At 37.4% G+C, this 26,182-nt stretch overlaps 1 protein-coding gene across 2 annotated transcripts in view; it reads left to right on the top strand.

Annotated features, from left to right (window-relative positions):
* The first annotated feature begins 207 nt into the window (after nucleotides 1–207).
* The window catches only part of PIGR (polymeric immunoglobulin receptor), a 39,496-nt gene continuing 13,521 nt past the window's right edge, over nucleotides 208–26,182 (top strand). The window contains exons 1-2 of one of the 2 annotated variants that reach the window (XM_014055614.2): nucleotides 208–356; nucleotides 23,576–23,654. In XM_014055614.2, coding sequence (XP_013911089.2) covers nucleotides 23,597–23,654 — 58 coding nt within the window. In that variant the 5' untranslated portion in view covers nucleotides 208–356; nucleotides 23,576–23,596. Of the gene's footprint in view, nucleotides 357–663; nucleotides 683–23,575; nucleotides 23,655–26,182 lie in introns of those variants that run through there. The other variant, XM_087720086.1, reaches the window with a different exon arrangement.

The raw sequence follows: 26,182 nt of genomic DNA, 5'->3' as shown, positions 1-26,182 counted from the left end.
TTGCTGTTATAAAACCATTGGAAATGCAATAACATTGTGCAGGCTAGAAATCATATTTTCTATATGCATATGCCTGCTCAATTATATGCATAATACCTCTATGACTGTGTGCATTTGGGAGGTTGATATTCCTTTAAGAATCTCAACAGGTGGATGGATATGCAGGGCTGGAGTTAATAGGAGGTCTTTAAATACTTTCAGTTCTTAGGAAATTCAGTATTGCACCAGCAGTACTTAGTTAATCCAGGGACAAAGAACTATAAAGAGAGAAGTGTTTAAAAAAACAAAACATAGTAGGAGAATTGAAAAAGGAAGTTCTGGATCAGTAACTTAGTCTGCTCAGCTAAACCTGGACAGTGAGTAATGATTTTTTACTATTCCATACCTGAAATTATATAGATGGGTATAATAATGGTCCTAAAAAAGCAACAACAAAATCCCAAGTTAGAATATAAAACAGATTTTTAAGAAGTGCTAAAGACTTAGATATCATACTCAACTAATTTCTATCAGCTTGTATGTACTGTATATTAAAATATTTAACAGTGTTCAATTATCAATCTAATTATTTTTGATGTTTTGTATATATGCAGAAGAAAAAATATATGAGGGAGTAGAGACTCACCAAGTGTAGAAGAATTTTCATGCAAGTATTTACATACATTTCAACTACTTTCTTGAGGTAAGCCTACAAGGAGTTCACTTCTAGTAGCTCCACTTAGGATTTCAGCCTAAATGAATAAATAAACTTGTGTTTAAACAATATTTGCCTCATTAGTCCGATAGAGATTCTTATACAAACTTAATATGTTTAGCATTTATTATTTTGTCACAATCTGAAACGCATCTGAAGAGGCCTAAAATATCACTCATTCTCATATCACTGTTCTGTAGACTTACACTGGCGTGGTTGAAGTGGTTTCTGCTATAGCCATAACACATGAGTCAGCAAGTAACTTTCCAAATGTTATTGGACTGCAGTTCCTGTAATATTTTATTTAGGATGCTATTCACTAGATCTGTTAAGAACCGGGGATCAATGTATCGGGAGGGTCATAAATCAATTCCTAAGTGCACATTTTGAAGCTCAGGTTGCCATGCAGCTAACAAAGGGTTTGGATATTTGCTCAAATTCTGGACGTACATAACAGATTATTTTGTTTTACTCATATGTTTTTAATGTGCATTAAAGGCATGTTTCAATTGTACTGCAATGGGATCTACATAACTACAAGTGGATTAAAATCAATTCAGTATTTTAGTTTTTGTCCTATTCCTCTTACAGCGAGGTCTCCAGTATACCATTCAGATGTTGACAAGAGCTTCAGGAGCAAGCACTGTGAATCTTTCATTAACTAAGTTCTGTAGTAATTTACCACAAGTCTTAGGTTGCTTAAACTGAAAAACTGTGCCTAAAGATTTATTGGAAGCCCTTTGGAATTCCTCTGAAGTAATTTTCTTCAAGCTGGAAATTCCAAATGCCATTAAGTTTACAATGTAAGTGGAATGCAATAGAAATGTACAGTTGCAGGAAATTTAACAAGTTCTACACATTTATTTTGCATACTTCCTATTGTTTTGTGCCAAAACTAAAATCTAAAACTAGATCCAAAAGCAATCCTAAAGTCAAGCATAATTGTTCATATGTAACCAGGTCAGAATATGAGCCATGGCTACGGGACATGAATCACAATGCAGAACTATAGTAGTTATAAGAATCAGAACTAAACAGGCAGTAAGACAAATTATAAACAACAAATCATACTTTATTGCTGTAATCTCACTGTACCTCAGCTATGAGACTTGGAAGTGACATTTGATGAGCTCTTCTCTAAAATCTAGCCTTTCTCTGTGTATTACCCATTGATGACCTCCTGATCATCCCTCCTGGATATAGAATCATAATGCTGGAAAAGATCTTGGAGGTTTTCTACTTTAATTTCCTTGCCCAAAGCTGGAGTCCTTATACCATCTTGGACAAATGGTCCAATCTTTGTTTTGAAAACTTCGATGGATGCGATGGGCACCCAAAACTCTGGGAGGAAAGCTGTTCCATTGATTAATCATTTTCACTCTCAGAAAATTCCTTGTCATTTCTAGATTGGATCTCCCTCTGATGAACTTTCACCCATTGTTTGTTGTCCTGCTTTGAAGAATAAACAAACAAACAAACAAATAAATAAATACTTGTATAAGCAGACCAACACTGGTCTTGCTGAAACGTAATTTTGTTTCTGGAAGGAAACTAGATTATATGGCCATAACTGGCACTAAATCAAACAGCTTGATGTTATTCAAGCTCCTGATTCGTCATTTCTTGATTTATAATACATTCTCATATACTAGCAAAACAAGAGCAGCAAGAAGTTTTGGTTTAAATAGAGTTGGAATTGCAATACAAATTTCATCTGATGAAACATCAACCCAGTTCACAAATAAGGTGCCTCCTAATAATTCTGCTGAATAAGAAGACCCTGGAGTCTTCTCCTGCCTTGATTCTGGTATCCACATTTGTTTTACAGAATTGGTAAGTTGTGCTACCTTTCTCTCTTTGTTAACTATTATTCCTCATTGCCAGTAAGAAGTCATTGGTAGTGCATTAACAAATAAGCTGTAGATCACAGTATAATAGCATTGTGCAGGCTACAAAAATAGTATAACAACATTGTGCAGACTACAAATCATATCTCCTACATTGATGTGTCTGCACAATTATATGCACAATAATAATTCCTTAAAGAATCTCAACAGGTTGATGATTTGCAGTCTGGAGTTAAGAGATATTTAGACATTCCATTCTTAAGAAATTCAGTGTTGCACCAGCTGTTAGTGTGTAGAGGAAACAGAAAAAGAGAAGTGTTTCAAGATTTTTTTAAAAAAAATAGGATTGAAAAAAGAGGATTTGGATCAGTAATTTATTCTGCTCAGCTAAGCCTTGATAGCGAATAACGCTTCTTTACTATTTCATAGCTGACATTACATTGATGCTTGTAATATCGTTCTGAAAAACCAGCCAAAGTAGCATCAAAATCCCCCCAAACAAAACAGATTTTTAAAAATTACTTCCAAGCACTGGGATCAGCGTGTACATATAGTGAAATATGATTGTTCCAGAGCTATATTCTGTAATTATTTTCAGCATTTTATAATTGTTTTGCAACAGACAACATTTCTGAACAAGTAGCAAAATTGTAGTGGAGTTTTGATGCAAGGACTGTATTTTCATACATTTCATGTATAACCAGAATATGGGAAAATGTTGGGGCTATAGCCAATCTCTTTTTTAAGCTACATGCTCTCTTGGGCTGCAAAATGTGCACTGTGGCATTGATTTATGACCCTCCAGATGCATTTCATCCCAACTGTCATCAGATTTAGTTAATAGCCTCAGAAGTAAAATATAGCAAGAACTACAGTCCAATATTATTGTTGACCCCCGCATTATGGCTATAGCAGGGATCTCTTCAATCCCCCACACACCTTGAAAATCATCAGAGCAAATGAGTGACTGGTGTTTAATGCCTCTTCAGACACTGGGTTTCAAATTTGGGACAAAGTAATAAATACTAAATGCATCAATATTATGTTAAAATCTTTATTAGCCCTTTAAGGCAACTTAGTTTTCACACATGTTTTGTATTCACTTAGGCTGAATTTGTCAGTGGAGCTACTAGAAATAAGTTATATTACAGATTGTAGGCTTATTCCCAGGAAGCATATAGGTAGTCTTTAAATTAAGGCCATAATTGTGACTGGACCTATTGTTACTAAGCAATGTGGTCATTAAGTGAGTCATCCTGTGACCGCATCAATTTTTATAGCAATAGCAATAGCAGTTAGACTTATATACCGCTTCATAGGGCTTTCAGCCCTCTCTAAGCAGTTTACAGAGTCAGCATATCGCCCCCAACAATCTGGGTCCTCATTTTACCCACCTCGGAAGGATGGAAGGCTGAGTCCCTGAGCCGGTGAGATTTGAACAGCCGAACTGCAGCTAACAGTCAGCTGAAGTAGCCTGCAGTGCTGCACTCTAACCACTGCGCCACCTCCGCTCTTCTACTTTTTTTTTTTTTTTGGCCACAGTTGTTAAGGAAATCCAGCTTCCCCCATTTGCTTATCTGAAGTGGTCAAGAAGATTGAAAATATAATCACATGGTCCATGGCACCCCGCAATCATCATAAATACATGCTGATTGCCAAGCACCCAGTTCTTGATAATGTGATTGTAGAAAAGGTGCAACAATCATAAATGCAAAGATCAGTCATAAATCACTTTGTTTACTGCCATTGTAACTTTGAACAGTGATTAAACAAATGGTCGTAAGTCAAGGACAACCTTTTATTCTGAGAAAATAAACATTCTAATTCCAGGTCCATGTATAAGGATTTAAAACTTTTTTAAAAAAATGATGAATATTTAGTTATGTTCTGAGTTATATTTTTATGGACATATGAGAACAAGAAAGAAAGAGTCCTTCTCTCTGAATCTCTCAAGGACATAAGTATGTTCTTTAATATGATGTTTTGAATTTAGCATTCAAGGAATTGCAAACACTCCTTTAATTTAGTTAATCATTTCATTATTTGGCTATATTTCTTTCTTTGGGCTTTTGAGATCTTAAAATAAAATAATGTTTAGCTCACATGAATAATTTAAGTGTATTTCATAGTTGCAATGCTACTACCTCTTCAGTGACAAAACAGTTTCAGGCCCACTTATTTCAATCTCAGGAGCACTTTGCTTTAATTAATACCATTTTTTAATGCCTTGGTAAGGCCACACTTAGAGTACTGACCAGTTTTGGTTGCCATGATGTAAAAAAATGTGGAGACTCTAGAAAGAGTGCAGAGAAGAGCAACGAAGAGGATTAGGGGACTGGAGGCTAAAACATATGAAGAACGATTGCAGGAACAGGGTATGTCTAGTTTAATGAAAAGGAGAACTAGGAGTGACATAATAGCAATGTTCCAATATCTCAGGGGTTGCCACAAAGAAGAGGGAGTCAAACTATCCTCCAAGGCACCTGAGGGTAAAACAAGAAGCAATGTGTAGAAACTAATCAAGGAGAGAAGCAACTTAAAACTGAGAATAAATTTCCTGACAGTTAGAATAATTAATCAGTGGAACAACTTGCCTCCAGATGTTGTGAATGCCCCGACACTGGAAGTTTTTAAGAAGATGTTGGATAAGCATTTGTCTGAAGTGGTGTAGTGTTTCCTGCCTAGGCAGGGGGTTGGACTAGAAGACCTCCAAGGTCCCTTCCAACTCTTCCCTTCTCTTCCCTTCTCTTTTCTTCTCTTCTCTTCTCTTCTCTTCTATTCTATTCTATTCTATTCTATTCTATTCTGAAATTTAGTCTTAGAAGCCATGAATAAAACTAAATGCAACAAAGTGAAATAAAGTGTTGGTTTTTTTTAAAAAAATGGTACCACTTAAAATTCATTTATTATTTGGGTTATTTATTTTACAACTCTTTTTTTAAAATCCCAAGTCTTTATTTTTTACAAGTAAGTCAAAGTGGTGCACATATTTCCTTCCTTCTATTTTCCCCACACCTACAACCCTGCAATATGGGTTGGGAGAGAATGATTGGCCCAAAGTTACCCAGCCAGCTTTCATGGTTAAGGCAGAACTAAAATTAACCATCTCTTGGTTTCTAGCCTGATGCATTAAACAAGGGGGAGAGGGAGAATCTATTCTATGCAAAACAAAGAAATAAAGTCAAATGTCTATGTTTCCAAAGTCCTTGAAAACAGTGAGAAGCTAACTGCCAAGTGGATAAAGCTGTTAAAAGAACCTTAAAGCAAAGGAAGGTGCTATTGATTTATAATGAGTAAAAAAGCCACTCACATTGTCAGCGTAACATCTATGTTGACTTAGCCATGCTTTCACAACCTTTGACAGAGACTTTTGATTTTATGACAAACAATACACAGAAGTGTCAGAGGAAGGATTAAAAATGTCAAGACAGCAGCTGCTCCTTTTAATGTGTACATTGTCAATATCTTAACCATTTTTGCCTGAACCCCAATGTGAATGGCTTATTGATCTTGAAACACCGCTTTGGCTTCCAGTCTAATTTATTTTGGTGTGAGCTCTACTGATTAAATTTAATTGACAGTCAGACAATGCGGTAGAGCATAAATAAATAAATTTTGCAGATCACTCTCTGTGTGCAACGTATTACACAGACAAACTAGAAGTAAAATTATTTCCAACAATAATAATCTTATCAGAAAAAGTGCACTGAAATTCAGCTTACCCAATATCAAGTAACCCTACAACTGAAATATAGGAAAATGTCTCACTTCTCCATATTTTAGTCAAGTTTTTGTGCAATCATTGGCCACTAAAAATTTGGTAATTCTGTCCAGAAATCTAATTACGGTAATTGCAAGTAATTGCAAGTGTCATGGGAGTGATAGAAGTGCTTCTGGATAATACTTACAATGGTAAAATCCTTCTGAACACCCACATTTGATTCTCCTGATAGCTGGATTTAAGTAATCATCAATATGTTGGAATTCTCTTATCAGGTCAGTTTATACTGCTTAAGCCTTGCAATAAAATAATTAATAATTAATAAAATAGGCTAATTAAAAACAAGTTTCGGGTCTGTTATCTTTTCCTTCTTTAATCACTGCAGGAAATGTTTCCTGAATACAATTGAAGCAGGAACAAGGAGTACTTATACGTACTCATAATTTCCTAATTAAAAAAAATGTTTACCAAAATCATTTTTGTCTTTTCCATTTTCTCTACTTGCGTACATTGCATTACAGATTCCCATATAGCATGGCCATTGGGAATATGCCCCTTATAATTGTAATGCAACACATTTGGAGATCACCCAGGTTGGAGAAGACTGATATAAGACAGCTAAAATATTTTTCATCCATCAAACTACAATCAGAATGTCAGTATTTAAAATGCTGTTATCAAATTAGAAAGAGTATATGTCATGGCTTGGGAGAAAGGATAGATAGCATTAATTTCTACAACATGATGAGTATATTTTTCTATCTCCCCTTTTTATATGCTAAGATTGGCACAAAAAGTTCTTTTATGAAATTATTTGCAAGAATAATAATAATTATTTGCAAGAATAATTATTTGCAAGAAAAAGAATCTCGGTCTAATGTCAATACAAGCTCTGACCTGAATTGCAAATACCACTTTGCTAGAGTTCTTTATCTGAATCATTGGAAAGATACCTATCTTTCCACCAAGTTAGGATGATACCAAGACCACAGACAAACTTAAATAAGAAAAAAAATATTCCAGTCACTCTCAGTGCCAATACATATGAGTGAGGTTTTATAGGCTAAATATATGCATATAATGTGACCTAACCCGTTGTTGTTGTTAGTTGCAAAGTTGTGTCCAACCTATCATGACCCCATAGACAACATTCCTCCAGGCGTTCTTGTCCTCTACCATCTTCTGGAGTCCATTTAAGCTCACGCCTACTGTTTCAGTGACTCCATCCATCTACCGCATTCTCTGTTGCTCCCTTCTTTTGCCCTCAATCGTTCCCAGACTTAGGCTCTTCTCCAGTGAGTCTTTTCTTATCATTAAATGGCCAAAGTATTTGTAATTCAAATACTTTTAAAGAGCAGTCAGGGTTGATCTCCTCTAGGACTGATCGGTTTGATTGTCTTGCATCCAATGGAATCACAGGAGTCTTCTCCAGCACCAATTCAAAGGCCTCAATTCTTTGGTGCTCAGCCTTTCTTATGGTCCAACTTTCACAGCCATACATTGCACCTGGGAAAACCATAGCCTTGACTATATGCACTTTTGTTCATAGGGTGATGTCTCTACTTCTTAGTATGCTGTCTAGATTTGCCATAGCTTTCCTTCCCAGGAGCAAGCATCTTTTAATTTCTTGGTTGCAGTCCCCACCTGTAGTGATCTTGGAGCCCAGGAAAATAAAATCTGTCACTGTTTCCATTAAGTTTTCTTAATGTTGAGTTTCAAGCCAACTTTTGCATGATATGACAATGACATGATAGCCAATTATATTGATTTATGATATGTTGATTCTGCTGTTGCTACTTATTCATAGCAGCATGGAATTTCTCCATTTCCAAGTACTTCGAGATGTAACAGAGTAATTTTAATCATAAATGATATAATCATAATCACCTGCTGATCCAGTTTTCTATTTCACCACCGTCCAGGCCTTCTGCATAGCCCTTAAGACCTGGCTAGCCCGACAGGCCTGGGGACAAAGATAGCCGCCCCTCCCGAATGATGAATGAATGTTGCCCATTATTTTTACTTATATGTGTCTGTGTTATTGTTTGTATCCCCCCTCCTGATTTTATGTGAGCCGCCCTGAGTCCCCTCAGGGAAAAGGGCGGCCTATAAATGTTAATAAAATTCCAAAATTCCAAAATTCATTCTTTACAAATATATTATTATATTTTCCTCTCACCTTCATTGTTGGTCATTTCAAAGTACAGTAATATACATTGAGTAGTCTGAAGGCTCCCCCCACGACAACAGTGCTGTGAGGTGAGTTGACTAACAGAAAATGTCTGGTCTAAATAGCTGGCGTTTTTGCTTTAAGAGAGGACTCGACTTCCTGGCTTTCTGGCTTCTAAGCCAGCACCTCAACTACTAGATCAAATCTTGGTCCTCTGGTTTCCAAGATTCTAATATTCTAATTTGAATTGTAGGTACAATGTTTTCACAAATAAAAGGTATAATGGAATGAGAAAAGTGGCTCCCTATCTATTTTATTATAAATTATAGTTGAGGCTTAGCCATATGTAAAATGATAAAAATGAGTTTGGCTCCTGGTAAATACTTGGATATGTCCAGATTGTTTTCATGGTATGTTTAAGCAAGTAGCTTACCAGTATTTTCTTCTGACATGTTTCTTTCAAACTTCCAATCTTATCTAAAGTTTGGAATTTTTGCATTGTCTACCATCATAATCATTATTTAGTATTATAATCCTGTCAGACACAAAAGACCAGGTACAAGTTGAAGTTTCAATTAAGCTGATAAATTGCTAAAAGCCTACCATGGAAAAGCCTTCTCAACTAACAGTTAGCACCTGATTATAATTAGAAAAGGGCTGGATCCCTCTTTTCACTCCACCCCCAAATTCTGCCATTCCTTCTTCTACATGTCCAGTGAGACTAAGGAGGAGTCCCTAGGATCTTACTCAACCAGTCATTGCTGACTATAGGGGATGATGCTCTTTTCCGTTTCAAGGCTATTGAGTCAATGCTGCCCTAAGATATTTCTGCAGTCATGTGGCCACCATGACATCATGGAGTGCTGTTACTTTCCCACCAAAGTTGTACCTATATATCTACCCCCATTTGCATGATTTCAAACTGCTACATTGGCAGGAGCTGGGGTGAGAATGGGAGCCCAAAAAGACTGGTAGCATATAAACTTAATAAATGAATAAAATTACATATCCTGAGGCAATGCATGGTCAATTAAGAGTGGTTTCTGATGTAGAATAATAATCTACAGGTAAGCTTCAATTTACGAAGAGTGGCAGCACACTGATTCAATTGCAAAACACAGGGATTCAAAATTTTAATAAAAAAAAAATCTCAGGAAAGATGGATAGTTTAAACCTTATTATGCTTAAAATATCTATCTTGTTGTCAAGGTTACAAATAATAAACCCATAGCAAACCAAACTCCAAGGCAAGTAGATTCCTCAAAGAATAGCTTTACTACTGTAGATATGTCATATTGGCAGAGATCTGGTGAAAACTGACTGTGAAGGTTCACATGATTTTCACCTAATTAAAAGTAAAAGTTTTCCCTCAACCCCCAACAATCAGTTACAAGATCTAATGAAGACGCTGCCTGGTTGCCTGGTGACATTACTCCTCCTTTCTCGGACCAGGTGTGAGAATGTCCTTGGTTCCCAAGAGAAAGTATTTTATTTTGGCTACAAAACCTCAGTGTCGGCCTCTGTTTTGCTATTTGCTTTTGGTTGCTATTGAAACGGGGAGGGGGGGCTGGTATTTGGGAAGGGAAGTTTTAAGTACAGGAGAGATTGAAAAGGGGAGTTTTGTTCTCACCATCTACTGCACATGCTGGAGATAGTGCTTGGTGTGGTCAAGGCCAACCATCCTGCATACCAACCTGATGATGCTCCTTGAAGATGGAACTCATATGCCACCTAAGGGATTTGCAGATTGGACTGTGGGGTGGGGTTACCAGGGGGAGGGGGTTTGGTCACATATTGATATGTATGATTTCACACGCTTTTGCCTCAGATCTTGCTTTGCTTAGCTGCTATCTTTTCATAACCAGTAAAAGTACTTTTAATTCTGCGAAGTGGAGTTAAGTGGTTTCTTTCTTGGTTGCTAAGGGAGGCCAGCTTGACACTCAGCTATCTACAATGCCCGCCCCCACACCACCCAAAAAAATCACCACTGCAGTGTGGCAACACTGAACCTCCCGGTTAGCTTCGGTGAGCTTCTGGGTTGACACTTGTTTGTTTTTAACAGCTTTTAAACTCCAAAATGTATTTGAAATAATTGAAATTCCATTGAAGTCATATCCAGGTCTTTTGTGATATTCAAATATAATGAAGAATTGTGGACTCATTTTCTGGCATTAAGACATAACATAATGTAGGATTAAAATATAATTTAGGATGAAAAAGTGAAGTATACAGCATAGATAAAAGAATTCTTTGTCCTATTTTTTTGGCAGTATGTGTGTTTGTGTGTGTGTGTGTGTGTGTATTCAATTGTTTAATTTTAATCCCTTTTCAATATAATAAAAAACTTTATTTTAGTTTTAGTCCAATGGAAGTCAACAGTTTTTGTATACATGGTTGTTAGAGTTTGTTTCAGTTTCCAAGGTTGTGCTTAGAGAACATACCTTGGAAACATGCATCAACATTGTGAAAGCACAAACAGACACTTTAGCTTCCATTAACCAGAATACAAATAAGTATGCAATTGATTTCAAGGGCCAAGGGAGCTTTACATTGTAAAACATATGGATTGTTAAAAACAATTATAACAGCAAAGGTTGTGATGCATAGAATAAATTATCAAAATTCTTCTGGTTGTGATTAAACCTCTGGTTTCATTACTTTCTGAAAGCAGCAATAGAAAGTGGGTTTTTTAAATATCATATAAATTGGAATAAATCTTTAACTGCAATGCAATTTGATAATTTTCAGTATTATAATTAATAGCTACATGAAGAAAATCTGTTTAGAACACTACCAGCCTTCTTCCAAAGTTTGACTAAGAAATTACCCTGAAGTTTAAATGTACATTTTTTTCACGGTGTTTATAATGTCATTTCTTAAAGGGATTTTAAGAAAGTTACACACTCACTTCTGCACACACCTCAAAATTACTTTTTTAGATGTAAATGCAGAGTTTTGCATAATTCTAGTGTCTATATGGCAAATGAGATATTACCAAAAAGATCTCCTTTTACAGAAATTAAGATAAGCTATGAAGAAATTGGTTATGTTACCATTTTCAAATAGGCTAAATGTGCCATCAACTCTGTTAAATATTCAGTAATAGCAGAAGTAAGGCTGGGAACAGCATTGCACGTTTTTCTCATAAATCATTACATGAATAATAAGAATTTTAAAAATACTCTAAACCACTGCATCGCCAGGTGGTTCAAGAACAAACATGCAAATTTACTTGCTCAGATTAAGTCTGCTTAATACCACAAGTTCCTGTAGTTTGATACATACATCCGTGATTTATATTAGTCAAATTTCTCTTTGTACTGGATAACTCACTTTTTCCCTGTTGCAATAAACAATGAACAGCAATGTTGAGATGCTATCTTTAGCTTTCTTTTTCGTGGTTGCCTCTTGAATATTTTGGACCATGCAATCTCCTGTCCAAGCTTTAATTTAGAAGGGCTAAATTCTAATGTAGAATTTACATATTGCACATATACACACATACACACACTCCAATAGGTAGGTAGGTAGGTAGGTAGGTAGGTAGGTAGGTAGGTAGGTAGGTAGGTAGGTAGGTAGGTAGAAAGGTAAGTAGGTGGGTGGGTGGGTGGGTGGATGGATGGATGGATGGATGGATGGATGGATGGATGGATGGATAGATAGATAGATAGATAGATAGATAGATAGATAGATAGATAGATAGATAGATAGATAGATAGATAGATAGATGCATACCAAAAAAACCCCCTGCATATTGTGGAGATTTGAAAGCACTCTGATTTTTCTAGGAATATTGTAGTTGTAGAGTAGAGAAGATTTTAGCAAAAGCTGAAGGAACAAAAGTACTTTGAAAAATGTTCTAAATGCAAGTATAGTTGAAGCCAAACTTACATCTGGTGGCAGAATATTCTGAAATATGGGGGTTGCCATTGATCAGGCTATCTCACGTCCATGCCCCTTTTGACTTTTATGAAAGGGATAACCTAAGTTGAGCTTGGCCTGGCCCTTCCCATAACGAGCACATTTAATGGGCCCAGAGGTCTACTGGAAATCAATGTGGTAACCTCAAGATGAGCAGAGCACTGCAATAATAGATTTCCTAGCTAACAGTTTGGTTACCACAGTCTAAACCAATTGCATCTTCCAAATCATTTTTAATCATGTAGAGTGCTTTGAAATAATCCAACATAAGGTAATATGATGGATTGTGTCTATAAAAGGGGAGTTGGTGCAATAGACTATAGTGAAGCAGAGTTTCCCAGGAAGAAGGGAGCATATTCCAAGGGAGGCAAGACAAGGGACAGCACAGTCTGAAGCCTGATTGGAGAAAGAAGAAGAGATTTAGGATAACTACTCCCTTGGTTTTTTTAGGGTATATGTATTAGAATTACAGTAATATAGGTTTAGTGTGACAAAATTCTGCCTACATGATGTGTGCAAATAAAGCACTGAACTTTGGCTGGAATGTCCTTTGTTGTTCTTGGGCTGGGCCTGACAAGTAAGGTCATAATTGGCACAGCAGCCAAAGTTTGACAAAGCTATAGTATGCACACTCCAATCATCAAGGCACCTTCTGTTCAAGCAACATTGAGTGCAAAATTACCAAGTGATGGATCAGCATTTTCGGAAGAGCATGACCATATCAAGAGCAATTACCAAGTTGAAGTTATCACATAGCTATTATGTTTATAGGTGCATAGAAATTCTGTCTTGTCTTGTCTTTATTCTGGGCTTAGTTCTCCCCATCCAATTTCCTATAATCTCCAGGAATTAGTGTCTATGATTCTCAATCATCCAGGTCATTGTTGTCCCAAAGCTGCTTTTTTGAAGAGGCAATTGGACTTTGTGGTTTTTTTTCTTTGAAGGGATATGACAGCATCTATCTCCAATCTACAACACAGTCCTTTCAACAATTCCAAGAAGGCTCCACACTAATTCGCACCACTCAGGCAACCCTAATGACACAGTTATACCCCGTTAAGGATGACCTTAACAACCTGATAAAAAATGCAAATGAACAGCTGTCTGCAAGGAGTATAAATCCTTCCATTCCCCAACATTCAGTCAGAGCTAAATAAGCTTCTTGAATGAGAAGCAAAACATCTTCAAAGAAAAAACCAGAAAGTCCAATTGCCTCTTGAAAAAAACACCATTGGGACTCCAGGAATTAGGTTCAAAATTTCCTTAACATCTCCAGTCCAGCCTGGGGTAGCAGTGTATAATTGAGTGTTGTCAGCATATTGAATGAGACCTCACTCCAGAGTGAGTTGCCCAACAGATTTATGTAGAAGTTAACTAACATGGGATAATTCAGAAGAATATAATATTGGATGGTATTAAGTGCTGCCAAGGTGCCTAATTAGATATAAGAGAAATGATCCTCCCATCCTAAAGCTAATGAAATGAAACTCTGAAATGAAATCATGTGATGCAATTTCCAAACTTTTGGAGGAGATTTTAATCCCTTGTAAGGTTTCTAATAGAAGAAAAAAGTCAGTCACCAGAAAGAGAACATTAAATTCTACCACAGATAAGCATCCTTGGGTTCACGTTTGTTTATTTTAATGAAGTCAGTAGCTAGGATGTGTTTTGAAAGTTTACTTTGGGCTCTAAATTTTAAAAGACTTTTTTTTCACTGCTTAGCAGTTAATCAACAGCTTGAAGCATTTGGTTATTGGGCAATATCTTAGCAAGAGGAAGAAAACTCAATAAAAGATCATTTAACCAAAGGAGGAAATAAAAGATTTTTGTTGTTGGGAAATACCCTTTACAACAAAGTCCATACTTGAAGGCCAGAAAATAAATCCTTTGGTTAATTTAAAATAGTCTCTGAAAGTATAAAGGATGAAAACATCATTTTGCAGGCATTTACACTGATAGCCATTTGTTCTTGTTAATAAGGAAGTTGGATCAAAATTTTACTTTCCTTATAATCACACCCACAGTTCAAGTATACTTTTCAGGCACAAGTATCCACTGTGGAGGGAAGTGACATTTCATGTATCTTCACATTCTGCAAATACAACAGATTTTGTAATGCAATATCATTGTGACATTATTGTAGCTTCTAACATTGGTATCTTCCTACCATTTACTTGGAATAATTTCCATGGCTTTCAGATAGTTTTATAAACAAATAATAATTTTCTTAAGTTCAGTACACAAAAAAGGCAGCACAAAAGTAAAATCACAGCAAAACAAGTCATAGGTTTAAAAATAATTGTATGTATTTTTTTAAAAAAAAATGTAAATACAGCTTTCCTATAGCAACAAGAGATATGGGCTCTGTTGCATGGCATGTCTAACAAAGTAAGTCTCTAATCTAGTCATATGTTCATCAAGGAATAACCATTTGTATGTCTCTCCACCAACCCCTTAAGAAATACATGGAGTATGGACCTGGTAATAGACCTTCCAAGGTGCACCCCCATTCTATGAACTTCATCCCTTTACCAAAGTACCAATGGTCTCTCCTCTTTTGGCATTTTGCAAAGTACCCCTATTTCAGCAGGTGGCTTAGGATAATGTAAATTATTAAGAACCTACGAGGATTTTGATCTGGTTTGCCCAGAGTAAACTATGACTGAAAACACAAACATTAATCTTGTAAACTTCATTTTCTCCTTCAAAGTGGACAAGGAACAAAGATCAAATCAGATGTAAACTTAGAATTTTAAGGAGTGGTTTTGGCAACTCTTCAGGAGCCTAAGACTCTCTCTTTCTTCTTCTGATGAGTACTTGTTTAAAAGACTACAAGAAGAATGCCAGGAAAAAAATAGGGGGAGAAAAAAGGTAGGTAGGAAAGCACAGTAATGGGGTAAAGTTCTAAAGAGTTTTGTTTTTTAGCATCTTATCAAAATTGCCTATACAGTGCAGTCCCCAGAAATTGGGCAGAGGCATCAAATTTCACTTTGGTATAATTCCTGGAAGGGTAGAGAAAGCACCTGTTTCTAAATTGGACTCTAATGAAAGTTCTTTGGTATGGATCTGGATTCCAAATAACCTTTAAAAATCTTACCATTTTGAATACGAAAATGGACTTTTATTCTGGCCATTATAAAATTAGGTGATCTCTGCCTTATTCTTCAGCTTGCCTTGATTTGGACACTGATTCCATGGAATAATTATCTAAACCTACTTTTTTGTAAAAAAAAATGTATATTTTCATTTATTTATTTTACAGTATAAAACATAGAAATTCAATATCTATATAAACAGTGTGCTGTCTGAGTACATTTGAGTTTGAGATATAGTATTGGTAATATTTTCTTAACATCAGTAATGATCACACAATAATAGTAATATTTACTTATCCAATTTAGTAAATCTTCATTGTAATTATTTTTTCTCTTAGACTTTTAGGCTAATAACTTCTGTTTCTACTGATTAGCCATTGATAAAACAAATCCCATGTTTAAAAAAATATTCTGTTTCTTCTTTCTCCTTAATTTTAAGTGTTAATCTATTCATTTCTGCACATTGTAATATTTTTTATTACAATTTCATCTGAAGGAATTTCTTCATTTTTCCATTGTTGTGCAAACACAATTCTGGCTGCTGATAACACATGCTAGAATTAGATATGTATTCTCTTTATTGTATTTTTCTGGTAAAATACCCAACAAAAATAATTTGGCTTTTGATCTATATGTTGCTTTACTATTTTTTCTAAGCATGTGTATATTTTTGTCCAATATTTTTTGCTCTTGGGCATGTCCACCACATGTGATAATACCGATATCTATACATTTTCAGCAGTTAGTGGACATATCCTTAAACATATTTGCTAACCTTGTGGGCAGAAACTGCCATCTATAAAACATTGTATATACATTTTCTTTATATACAGTTGACATTGTTAATTTATAATTCCTATCCTATAGTTTCTACAATTTCTCTAGCTCTATAGTATAACCAAAATTCTTTGCCCATACTTCCATTGTTTCTTTTACTTGCTCTTCTTCTATTTTGATGCTCAGTAGGTAGCTATAGATTTTTAAATTAGTTTTTCATCTGTCCTTGTTAATACTTGATCAAGATCTGTTGGTTCTTTATAGAAACTGTACATTTTAGCATTTTTCTAATATCTTGATTGTATTTGCACATGCAGCCACCATGCTAAATCAATCTCTAGACTATTCAATTCTTGCTTGGTTTTAAGTTACCCTTTTTCATTCAAAATGTCCTTATGACTTGTAATATTTTCCATGTTAACAATATTCGGATGTATCAATGCCTCCATCATGGAAAGCCAGGCTGGTATTTTCAAATAGTGTTTTTCTTTTTCTTTTGCCCACATTAACAATAGTGCATTTGTAACATAGTGTCTTTGAAAATATCTATGTATTCTATTTTCCCCATTCTATAAAAAGGTGTGTCACCCCAACTGAAGGTTATGTCCCTTCAATGTTAATTATCATCTATGCCTCAGACTTATCCACTCTTTCATGGTGGATCAGAGGCCTGATAATACAACTTCCAATCTGGCAATCCAAAATCCCCTTTGTTTTTAGAATCTTGTAACATTTTCAGACCTATTCTTGCTTTTTCCCCTTGCCAAATGTATTTTGATATCATTTTATTTAATTCTGCAAAAAAATATTTCCCAGCTTTATCGATATTGTTTGGAACAAACATAGTAATATAGTAATCTTGGCAAAATATTCATTTTTATAGAAGCTATACTTCTACAAGTGTGATATAATTTGTTGCAAGAGCTTGGTGTAATTGTCTTCTTTGATGGCAGCACATCTTGCTGTTAAATGAATTCCTAAATATTTTACTTTCTTAACTATTTGGATATCTGTTTTCTTCATTAAATCTTTTTTATGTTTATCTGTAAGATTTCTAACTAATATTTTAGTTTTCTGTTTGTTTATTTTTAATCATGCCACTTCATCATACTCTTCTATTTTTTTTAATTAGTTTAGATCCAGTTTCTTGTTGTTCTTCTAAAATAAATTCCAGGTCATCTGCAAGTGCCTGTAGTTTATATTTTTCTTTCTTTACTTCCATACCTTTTATTTCTATATCTTGTCTAATATTTCTATTTAACACTTCCAACATCAATATAAATAATAAAGGGGACATCCTTCCTTTGTGCCTTTGTTTATTTTAAAGTTTTCTGTCATATTCCCTTTGACCATCACCTTTGCAGTCTGTTTAGAGTATATTGCCTTAATCATATTAGTAAATCATTCACTAAAGTCCATATATTTTAATTGTACAAACATGAATTGCCAATTTATGTTGTCAAAAGTTTTCTATGCATTTAAAAAGATCAAATGATTCTGATTCCACAGAATAATTATCCAAACCTACTTTTCTTTAAAAAAATTCTGACTGAATATTAGTACAACATTTAGAGTGATGATAAAGGTAAATATGAAGCGTTAGAGACTGGAGAAAAAAGTCTTGTTTGCAGGTTTCTGAGTATGGTTGATTTCTAGCAAGGAGAAAAATTAAAAACACTGAAGAAATGGACTGGGTAGGAAAGTGTTAGATACTAGCTTCAGCTATAATGGTTTCCACCAAGGTCCTCTGTTCCAGTGGGAACAGAGGTTTAATCTCATTGGTTGAAGGGTCTGACAGCTTCCTATAAAAGGGCTGCTGTCAGACTCAACCTTTGCTGGATTGTACATCCTTGTTCTGTAACAATAAAGAACTGCTGTTGCCTTTAGCATTGTGAGCCTTTCCATTTACCGATCTAACACTGGTGACGAGGATGGGATTGGAAGGCAACTAGGCAAACTAAAAAGAGCATAGCAGTCCAGCAAGTAAATCCAGCCCAGAGCTCAGCGTGGCTTCGAGAAGCCATTTTGAGCAGCAAAACTCAAAATGCCCTCAGAACACAAAATGGACATGCATGCCCAACTGACTCCATATGACTCAGTCACCGAGGACTGAGACTCGTATATGCTGAGGTTCGACTGCTTCCTCGAAGCCAATGACCTTATGGGCCTTTTTGAAGGCCACAAGAACATGTTCCTCGGTTACTGTGGATGGGAAGTGTTTGAAACTGCCAAAGACCTGTCAAAGCCAAAACTGCTACAATCGGTCACTTGGTCCATACTCGCAGTGTACTGCGAGTTCCAGGACCTTGATGAGTTGATTCTTGACCACATCATATGTAGTGTGCGGGACATTAAGTTTCAGAGGAGGTTACTTGCCAAATGTGACCTCACTCTACAAATTGCCTTAGACAAAGCCAGGGCATCAGAATTGGCCGTAAAGTCTACAGAGACCCTGCAGCGCCAAAGCGCTCCGCAAGATGTGTGGAAGAGCGCATGTGCCCATCGCAAGACTGCAGAGGCCAAAAACTCAGAAGACGAAGATGACAGCTGCCGCATGTGCAGTAGCCGCACCAAGCCGGCGCACAAATTCAAATCGCGTCTCCTGCCTTGCGCTAGCTGCAGAGGAGACCATGCCAGATTGTTTTGTCATTACCGCGATGCTATCTGCCAGCACTGCGAGCGAATGGGACACATCACCAATGTTTGCAGAAGCGAGCACCCTGCAATGACCTGGCAGCCAAGAAGCCGACCTAACCGCCAACAGAGGCCCAACTAAGGGGCATGGCAGTCACCACCACGGTGCTCAAAAGGTGACACCAGAGTCACCTACCACACCTCAACCAGCCAAATCCACACAAGGCGGTAAAAAAAGCTGAAGGTCAACTTCAGTGGCCAGTCCCAGTGACAGTGGTTCAAAGCCCTGGGGCTAGAAGTGACCGGTATCAATGAGAGCACCAACGAACTACTTGTAGACCTTACCCCTGAGACACCAGTCTTTTGTATTAACTGTTTAGAGACTGGTCCTGTCTTGTTTAGTGACGTTGCCCGCAAATCTGCAAGAGACTCCATGATCAAACAGGTTTTGAACTGGGTGTGGAGGAGGTGGCCCAAGAGGCCTGTTGCGTCTGATTTCAAAATGTATTATCATAAGAGAAATGAGTTGTCCATTGTTAATGGCTGTTTGCTGTGGGAGGACTGGGTCGTTTTTCCACCCAAACTGCACATTGCATGTAGGGCATCCTGGAATTCTCAGGATAAAGTCTTTGGCCAGGAGTTACATGTGGTGGCCTAACCTGCACACCGTGCCAGGAGCCCAGACCAGTTGCCCCAGAGGCACCCGCTAAGGAGTGGGAGCTACCTGAAGCACCATGGTCTAGGGTGCACATTGATTTTGCTGGTCCAGTTCATGGCCAGACTTTCCTCATAGTTGTGGACGCCTACTCGAAATGGCTAGAAGTAGTCATGATGACCTCCATTACGGCAGAAGCAGTCATCAAAGTACTACAAAGACTTTTCTCCAAACATGGCCTGCCCAACGTCCTGGTCTCTGACAATGGGCCCCAATTCACAGGCATGCAATTCGAGATCTTCTTATCAGCACAAGGAATCAGACATGCCCTGGTTGTGCATATTCCATCCGGCCTCCAATGGTCAGGCGGAGAGAATGGTGAGATCTGCAAAAGAGGCTCTATCTAGGATGGGCCCAGGAGATTGGCAAACACGGGTTGACCACTATTTGCTAATTCAGCACATTACACCCTTCTTCATTCATTCTCTCTTTTCAGACTATAAGAATCTATGCTACACATTCTCACTAAAATCAGGAAAAAAAACTCCCCTACATTGAAGTTAAAGTTATAGTTCAAACTCTCTGAAAAAGAAAGTGAAGTTTTGATTCCTAATGGGATAATTCTTCCCCCAACTGCCTCTGTGATTTGAAGATTGTGAGGCTGAAAAAGCTAATAACATATTCCCTTAGCCAACCAAATGAGAATAGTGCAAAGAGTAAAGGGTTGAGGTTGAGATTGAGGTTTGAGGTTTATTCGATTTATATGCCACCCTTCGCCCTGAGTCCTTACTCAGGGCGGCCTACAACATTAAAAGAAACACATACTACAAAAATTAAAAAGAAATTAAATAGGATATAGGATATCCCCAAACCCAATTAAAATTAACAATGACACATTTTTTTTAAAGAATTCAAATTAAAATTAACAATAATCAATACTTTGATTTGTTTTGTTCAGGCCAGGCTGGCTTGCTGGAAAAGCCAATTTTTTAGGGCGCGTTGGAAGGACCGGGGTCAGGGATTATACGAAGCTCCCGGGGCAGCTCATTCCAGAGGGAAGGCGCTCCCACAGAGAAAGCTCTCCCCCTGGGGGTCACCAGTCAACACTGTTTGGTCGACGGCACCCTGAGGAGGCCAATTCTGTGGGATCGCACTGGACGATGGGAGGCTACCGGTGGTATTTACATTATTTTTTTCTTGTGCTGTATTACCAGGAAGGAAGGAAGAAAAAAATTATGTGTAGACTGTAGGTGAAGACAACTATGCCCTCTTGTGGCTATTGAAAAAATAAAACTATTAAAAGTCATTTAATTTTTTTATCCAATTAACTGATTAGCCAAAAAAGTATGAATATAGTATTAAACGCGAAATTGTTTTGTGAATGTTTAGTACTGAAAGTTAATTATTTTGTTATTTTGTATAGTGCTAGTTTTGAAGAAACAATCTCAAACCAGGTCCTGTAATACAGTGATCCCCAACCCCCGGTCCGCGGACCGGTGCCGGGCTGTGGAGTACCTGGCACCGGGCTGCGCAGCGGCCGGGGGCCATGATCACTGCAGCGGCCGGGGGCCATGATCGCTGCAGCGGCCGGGGGCCATGATCGCTGCAGCGGCCGGGGGCCATGATCGCTGCAGCGGCCGGGGGCCATAGTTTCTTTCTGTATGCAAATTAGGGCTAACTGGCACAAGGGGTGTTACTGGACCGCTGGTGGCACTCTGACATCACCAGCGGCCCACCGCCCCCCTGTGTCCAGCGCCGCCCTTCTCATTCCTTTTCAGCGCTTCAGCGCTGGCCGATTCCTGAAAAAAACCTAAGAGCGCCTGCGCAGCTACGTAGGGCTAGCGTAGACAGCATTAGTAGCGTAGCCTTGCGTAGGCGCAGTTTGTGCTACGCTATCTACGCTAGCCATACTGAACTGCGCCTGCGCAAGGCTACGCTACTAGCGCTGGTCATCGACGTATTCCACCGAAACCGCGAACAACGCCCCCCCACCCCTGCGCGCGCTCAGCGGGCCACGGTAAAATTATCAAAGGCTGACTGGTCCGCGGCGATAAAAAGGTTGGGGACCACTGCTGTAATAGCTTTATCATCCATCTGATAAACTCGCAAGATTCGTTTTTCTCGACATGTACATGTATACATCCGAACTAGACTGTGTTGTTTGTCTGTATCATATAAAATATGTGGATATATTATAATTTTGTATTATTTATTTATTCAGTCATGTTTATGTAGTGTATATTGGAGATGGTGACCCTCTGAGATCTGTATGCAATGACATTTCATTTCAATGTATGCCGATTAGTGTACATTTAAAGTTACAATAAAGTTATTCTATCCATCTATATTAATCCAACTTAATTAAATTACAAATATGAGGAGTAAGATGTGTTGGATATGTTCGCTACCTGGAGTTATTCATAAAAAAATAAAAATAATAAAAGTGCATTGTCCAATTAGGAAAAGTTTATGAATAAACTTGTCAAATTACAACAAGTGCATAAGATATGATTTAGGCTATGTGCTTGGAACATGACTTCCACAACATCATAATGAAAATGGGCTACTGCAACATGTAATGACATGCTTATGGTACATGAATCTGATACTCATCATTGCCAAATGCAATATAGTTTTAATGCTTTATTATTGTTTGTTGGATGGAGCTTTTTAAACAAAGTCAACTTGTTTCCTGCATGATTGAACGTCCAACTATTATTTATATGTCTGGCACATACACATATGTCATCATAGCTGCCCTCTTGACTTTTCTAACTCCCCGTGCAGATATCCTTGGCCAGGACAAGATAATACACGTGATTACATTTATTATTGAATTTACAATTAGTTTCATTCATTCGCATAATAGTTTTCCCTTTCTACATTACAATTTGGAAGGAAGTTGCATTTGTGGGTTGAAGATTAGTGCAATCTGGAACCCCAGATTCTGCATTTTAATCATGGCATGTTGTGCAAACCAATCACTGTCGCTGCTGTAGTAGTTATAATAAATTTATTTCATACAATGTTTATCTAGTAGGTTGACTGTTCTAGGTACAAATACTTTCCCATCAGTTTTCTTTTTCCTAAGAACTGTAAAATGTATTTGTTTATTTAAAACAAATATTATAGTCCCTTATCTTATATCAAACTCTGGGTGGCTGCCAACCAACTAAATTGACTTCCATTTCATCCAGAAACATGCAGCTTGGATATTTATTTGCTTCTGCTGACAAAAGGTGCTTTTTATTTGCACGGTGACAAAGTTCAAAAGTCATAATTGCTCTTTGATCAATGCAAAGTTAAGTTGTATATTTGCTTTCTTTTTTTAATGCATATGACAATATTATTAGCACATAATACACATTAGTTTGGAAGCAGGGGTGTGTGTTTTTATTGTACATAGGTATTAGGTTCGTCTATATGTTTAACTAGATAGTGATTGATAGCAGCACAGTATTTGAATATTCCGAGAGACATCTCATTACTTCCACAGGGCTTCTCTTTCAAGTAAGAGAAGGCAGGACTGAAGTCCTATGGCACAAAATTAGTGATATGGGAAATACTGATAATTTTGAAATGCAACCACATCGATGCTGAAATCTAAGTAGTAATGGAACATAAAATAGCCTCTCCCTTCAAGTCTACCTGGTATTGCTTGTATCTTAAAGAAAGCTCCAGTGTATACAGCACAGGGGGTATTCAACAAGTTCTGATCAGTTCTGGAGAAAATTTTGAGTATTTCGGAGAACTTTGACTGGCCCCGCCCCATCTATTCTCTGCCTCCCAAGTCCCAGCTGATCAAGAGAGAGTGGAGATTTTACAGTATTTATCCCCTGTCATACCCACCAAGCCATGCTCACCAAGCCACGCCCACCAAATCATGCCACATCCACCAAGCCATGTCCACAGAACAGGTAGTAAAAAAATTTGAATCCCACCACTGGTATACAGTCTTCATATTGTTTCTTCTGAGTTATTTACTTGATTAAATCTATACATACATCTAAGATACATTAAATTTACAAGACTATTTGATTTATTTTAATTTTTTTTTCAAGGTTTCAGGACTATCTTGTGAAATGGCTCTCCTGATCTTTGTCTTGGTCTTAACTTTTATCCAGGTGGAATTTGAAAGCGGTGAGTATTTAAATAAACATCAGAAAAATTAACTATGTTAAAAAAAAATGTAGATGTCGTTTGTCCCCTTAGCACACATTGTTGGCTTTCAACCCACAGATACCTATGACAGAACAAGTAACAATCAAGACAGGCTTACCACATATACATTTCATATGTCATAATGAAATAAAACCAATTTAATTAAATCAAATAAATATTTTAGTCATAGTCCAGAAGAATTTAAAACATCTGAGTTTAAATAGTTCAGCTTTGTTTCTTTCCATATACATATATTTATTTTAAAAATTTATTATAATAGTAAAATCTAATACAAACTAAACTTAAAGGAAAAAAAGAATAGAAAGGAGTAAAAAGTGCAAGAAAAAAGAAAAAAGTAAGAATATAATAAAGAGAAAAACATATAAAGAATTGATATTCAGCCTTCATCACACGTACAAAAAATAGTGATTCTTTACCTGCCCCCAAGGTTATAAGCATTTATTTCTTCATTCCAAATTCTATCATCTATAATATTATGTTTAATGCATCTCATAAAAACCAAAATAAAATCTATTGCCCATAAGAAGCTACCTTATCTCTACAATTAATTACAAAGTCTTCATTCTGCATTTCATTTATATATATAATATTTCTTACTTTCGTTATGCCTTCTAAAAACCAAAATTAAGTACATCACTGCATAAATTAAGTGAATTGTGCAGTTTAATGGATTATGGTAATGATCTTGGGGAAATAAGGGAAGAGATGCTACCCAGGAAACAATCAGACAAGGGAGGCAGGAGTTCCCAGTAGCTTAGCAGTCAACGAAAGAATCTTAGAAAGAACCAGGGGTGGGTTGTTGCCGGCATTATTGCACACATCTGCATTTGCGCATAAATAGGTTTGCGCATGTGCCAAACGTTAAAAAATAAAAAAAATCACAATGAAAAAAAATCAAGATGGCACCATCATAGGAGAACTGATTCGGGGGCATGGCAGACCTGGGTCGCTGCCGGTTCCAGCAACCCAGGTCAGCAAACCACTACCAGTTCAGCCAAACCAGGCTGAACCGGTAGGAACCCACCATCTGACAGGACCCACCCTCAAGGATAATGTAGAAAAAGTGATAGCGGGAAGTTTTGAAAGCTTACTAAGATTCTGTTAATGCAGCCTTACAATAAAGTAGATTTAGGTCATGTAGCTGTGTTTCTTGTCTGGTTTACCTTGGACGACAGACATGCGATGGTTAAACAAATCTGGCTTCCCCAAGTGACCTTGCTTGTTGGAAGCTGGCTGGCAACTTTTCAAATCGCAATCATGTAACCGCAAGACATAGCAACTGTTGTAAATGTGAGTCACTTGCCAAGCATCCAAATTGCAATCATCTGACTCCAGAGGTGGTGTGACAGTTATAACTTCAAGCAGTGGGTTGGACTAGAGGACCTCTGAGGTACCTTCCCTCTCTATGATTCTATGTTCTGTGTTCTAAGGATAGGTCATAAGGCACTTGTTTCCCAGGCCTTTGAACTTTTGAATTGTCATTAAATGAACAGTAGCAAGTAAGCAAGCAAGACTAACTATACATGGTCCCATAATGCTGAAAGCTTCAGTTGTCCTAGAAAATTGAGACAATGAAATCCCTCAAACTAATCAGTTCAGCTCTCATTCCAGAGGGAAAAAATAAGGCTCCAATATTCCTATTATGCTGAATTTCTTGACAATAAAGGGTTAGAAAATGTGGGTTTAGTTGTTTTAGTCAGAAAACTGAAATAATAATGAAATTACACTTGAATGTCAATGATGAAAATGGGGGTTATTTTTCTCTTTGTCAGAAAAACACATTTGTTAGGTGTGTTATATACTAGCTTTAACTATAGTGGTTTCCACCAAGGTCCTCTGTTCCAGTGGGAACAGAGGTTTAATCTCATTGGTCGAAGGGTCTGACAGCTCCCTATAAAAGGGCTGCTGTCTCACTCAACCTTCGCTGGATTGTTCTAACTTGTTGCATTTAATAAAGAGCTGTTGTTACCATTAGCCTGTGTGTGCCTTTCCATTTTCCGATCTAACATTGGCGACAAGGTGGGATTGGAAGGCAACTTGGCAAACCAAAAGGAGCGTAGCAATCCAGCAAGTACATCCAGCCCGAAGCTCAACGCAGCTTCGAGCAGCCATTTTTGAGTGGCAAACTCAAAATGCCCTCAGGTCACAAAATGCATGCCCCAGCAACTCCATATGACCCAGTCACCAAGCACTGGGACTCATATATGCTCCGTTTTGACTGCTTTCTTGAAACCAATGACCTCATAGGCCTTTCTGAAGGCCACAAGAAGCATGTTCCTCAGTTACTGTGGACAGGAAGTGTTCGAAACTGCCAAAGACCTGCCAGAACCAACACCACTACAATTGGTCGCTTGGTCCATGCTCCAGCAGACGCTGAGGATCCCTACACTCCCAAGCCATATAAGCACATCTGCCAGCATGAATTTAACATTTGCAACCAGCGGGAAATCAATCAACGAGTACATTGTGGTGCTACAAAAGGCCAC

This window comes from Thamnophis sirtalis, unplaced genomic scaffold (genome assembly GCF_051295495.1).
Source record: "Thamnophis sirtalis isolate CommonGarterSnake01/CBP01778 unplaced genomic scaffold, rThaSir2_p1.2 scaffold_7, whole genome shotgun sequence".
NCBI classification, from domain to species: Eukaryota; Metazoa; Chordata; class Lepidosauria; order Squamata; family Natricidae; genus Thamnophis; species Thamnophis sirtalis.
Note: the sequence above shows the minus strand (reverse complement) of the source record. Positions and strands in the feature narration are given on the sequence as shown.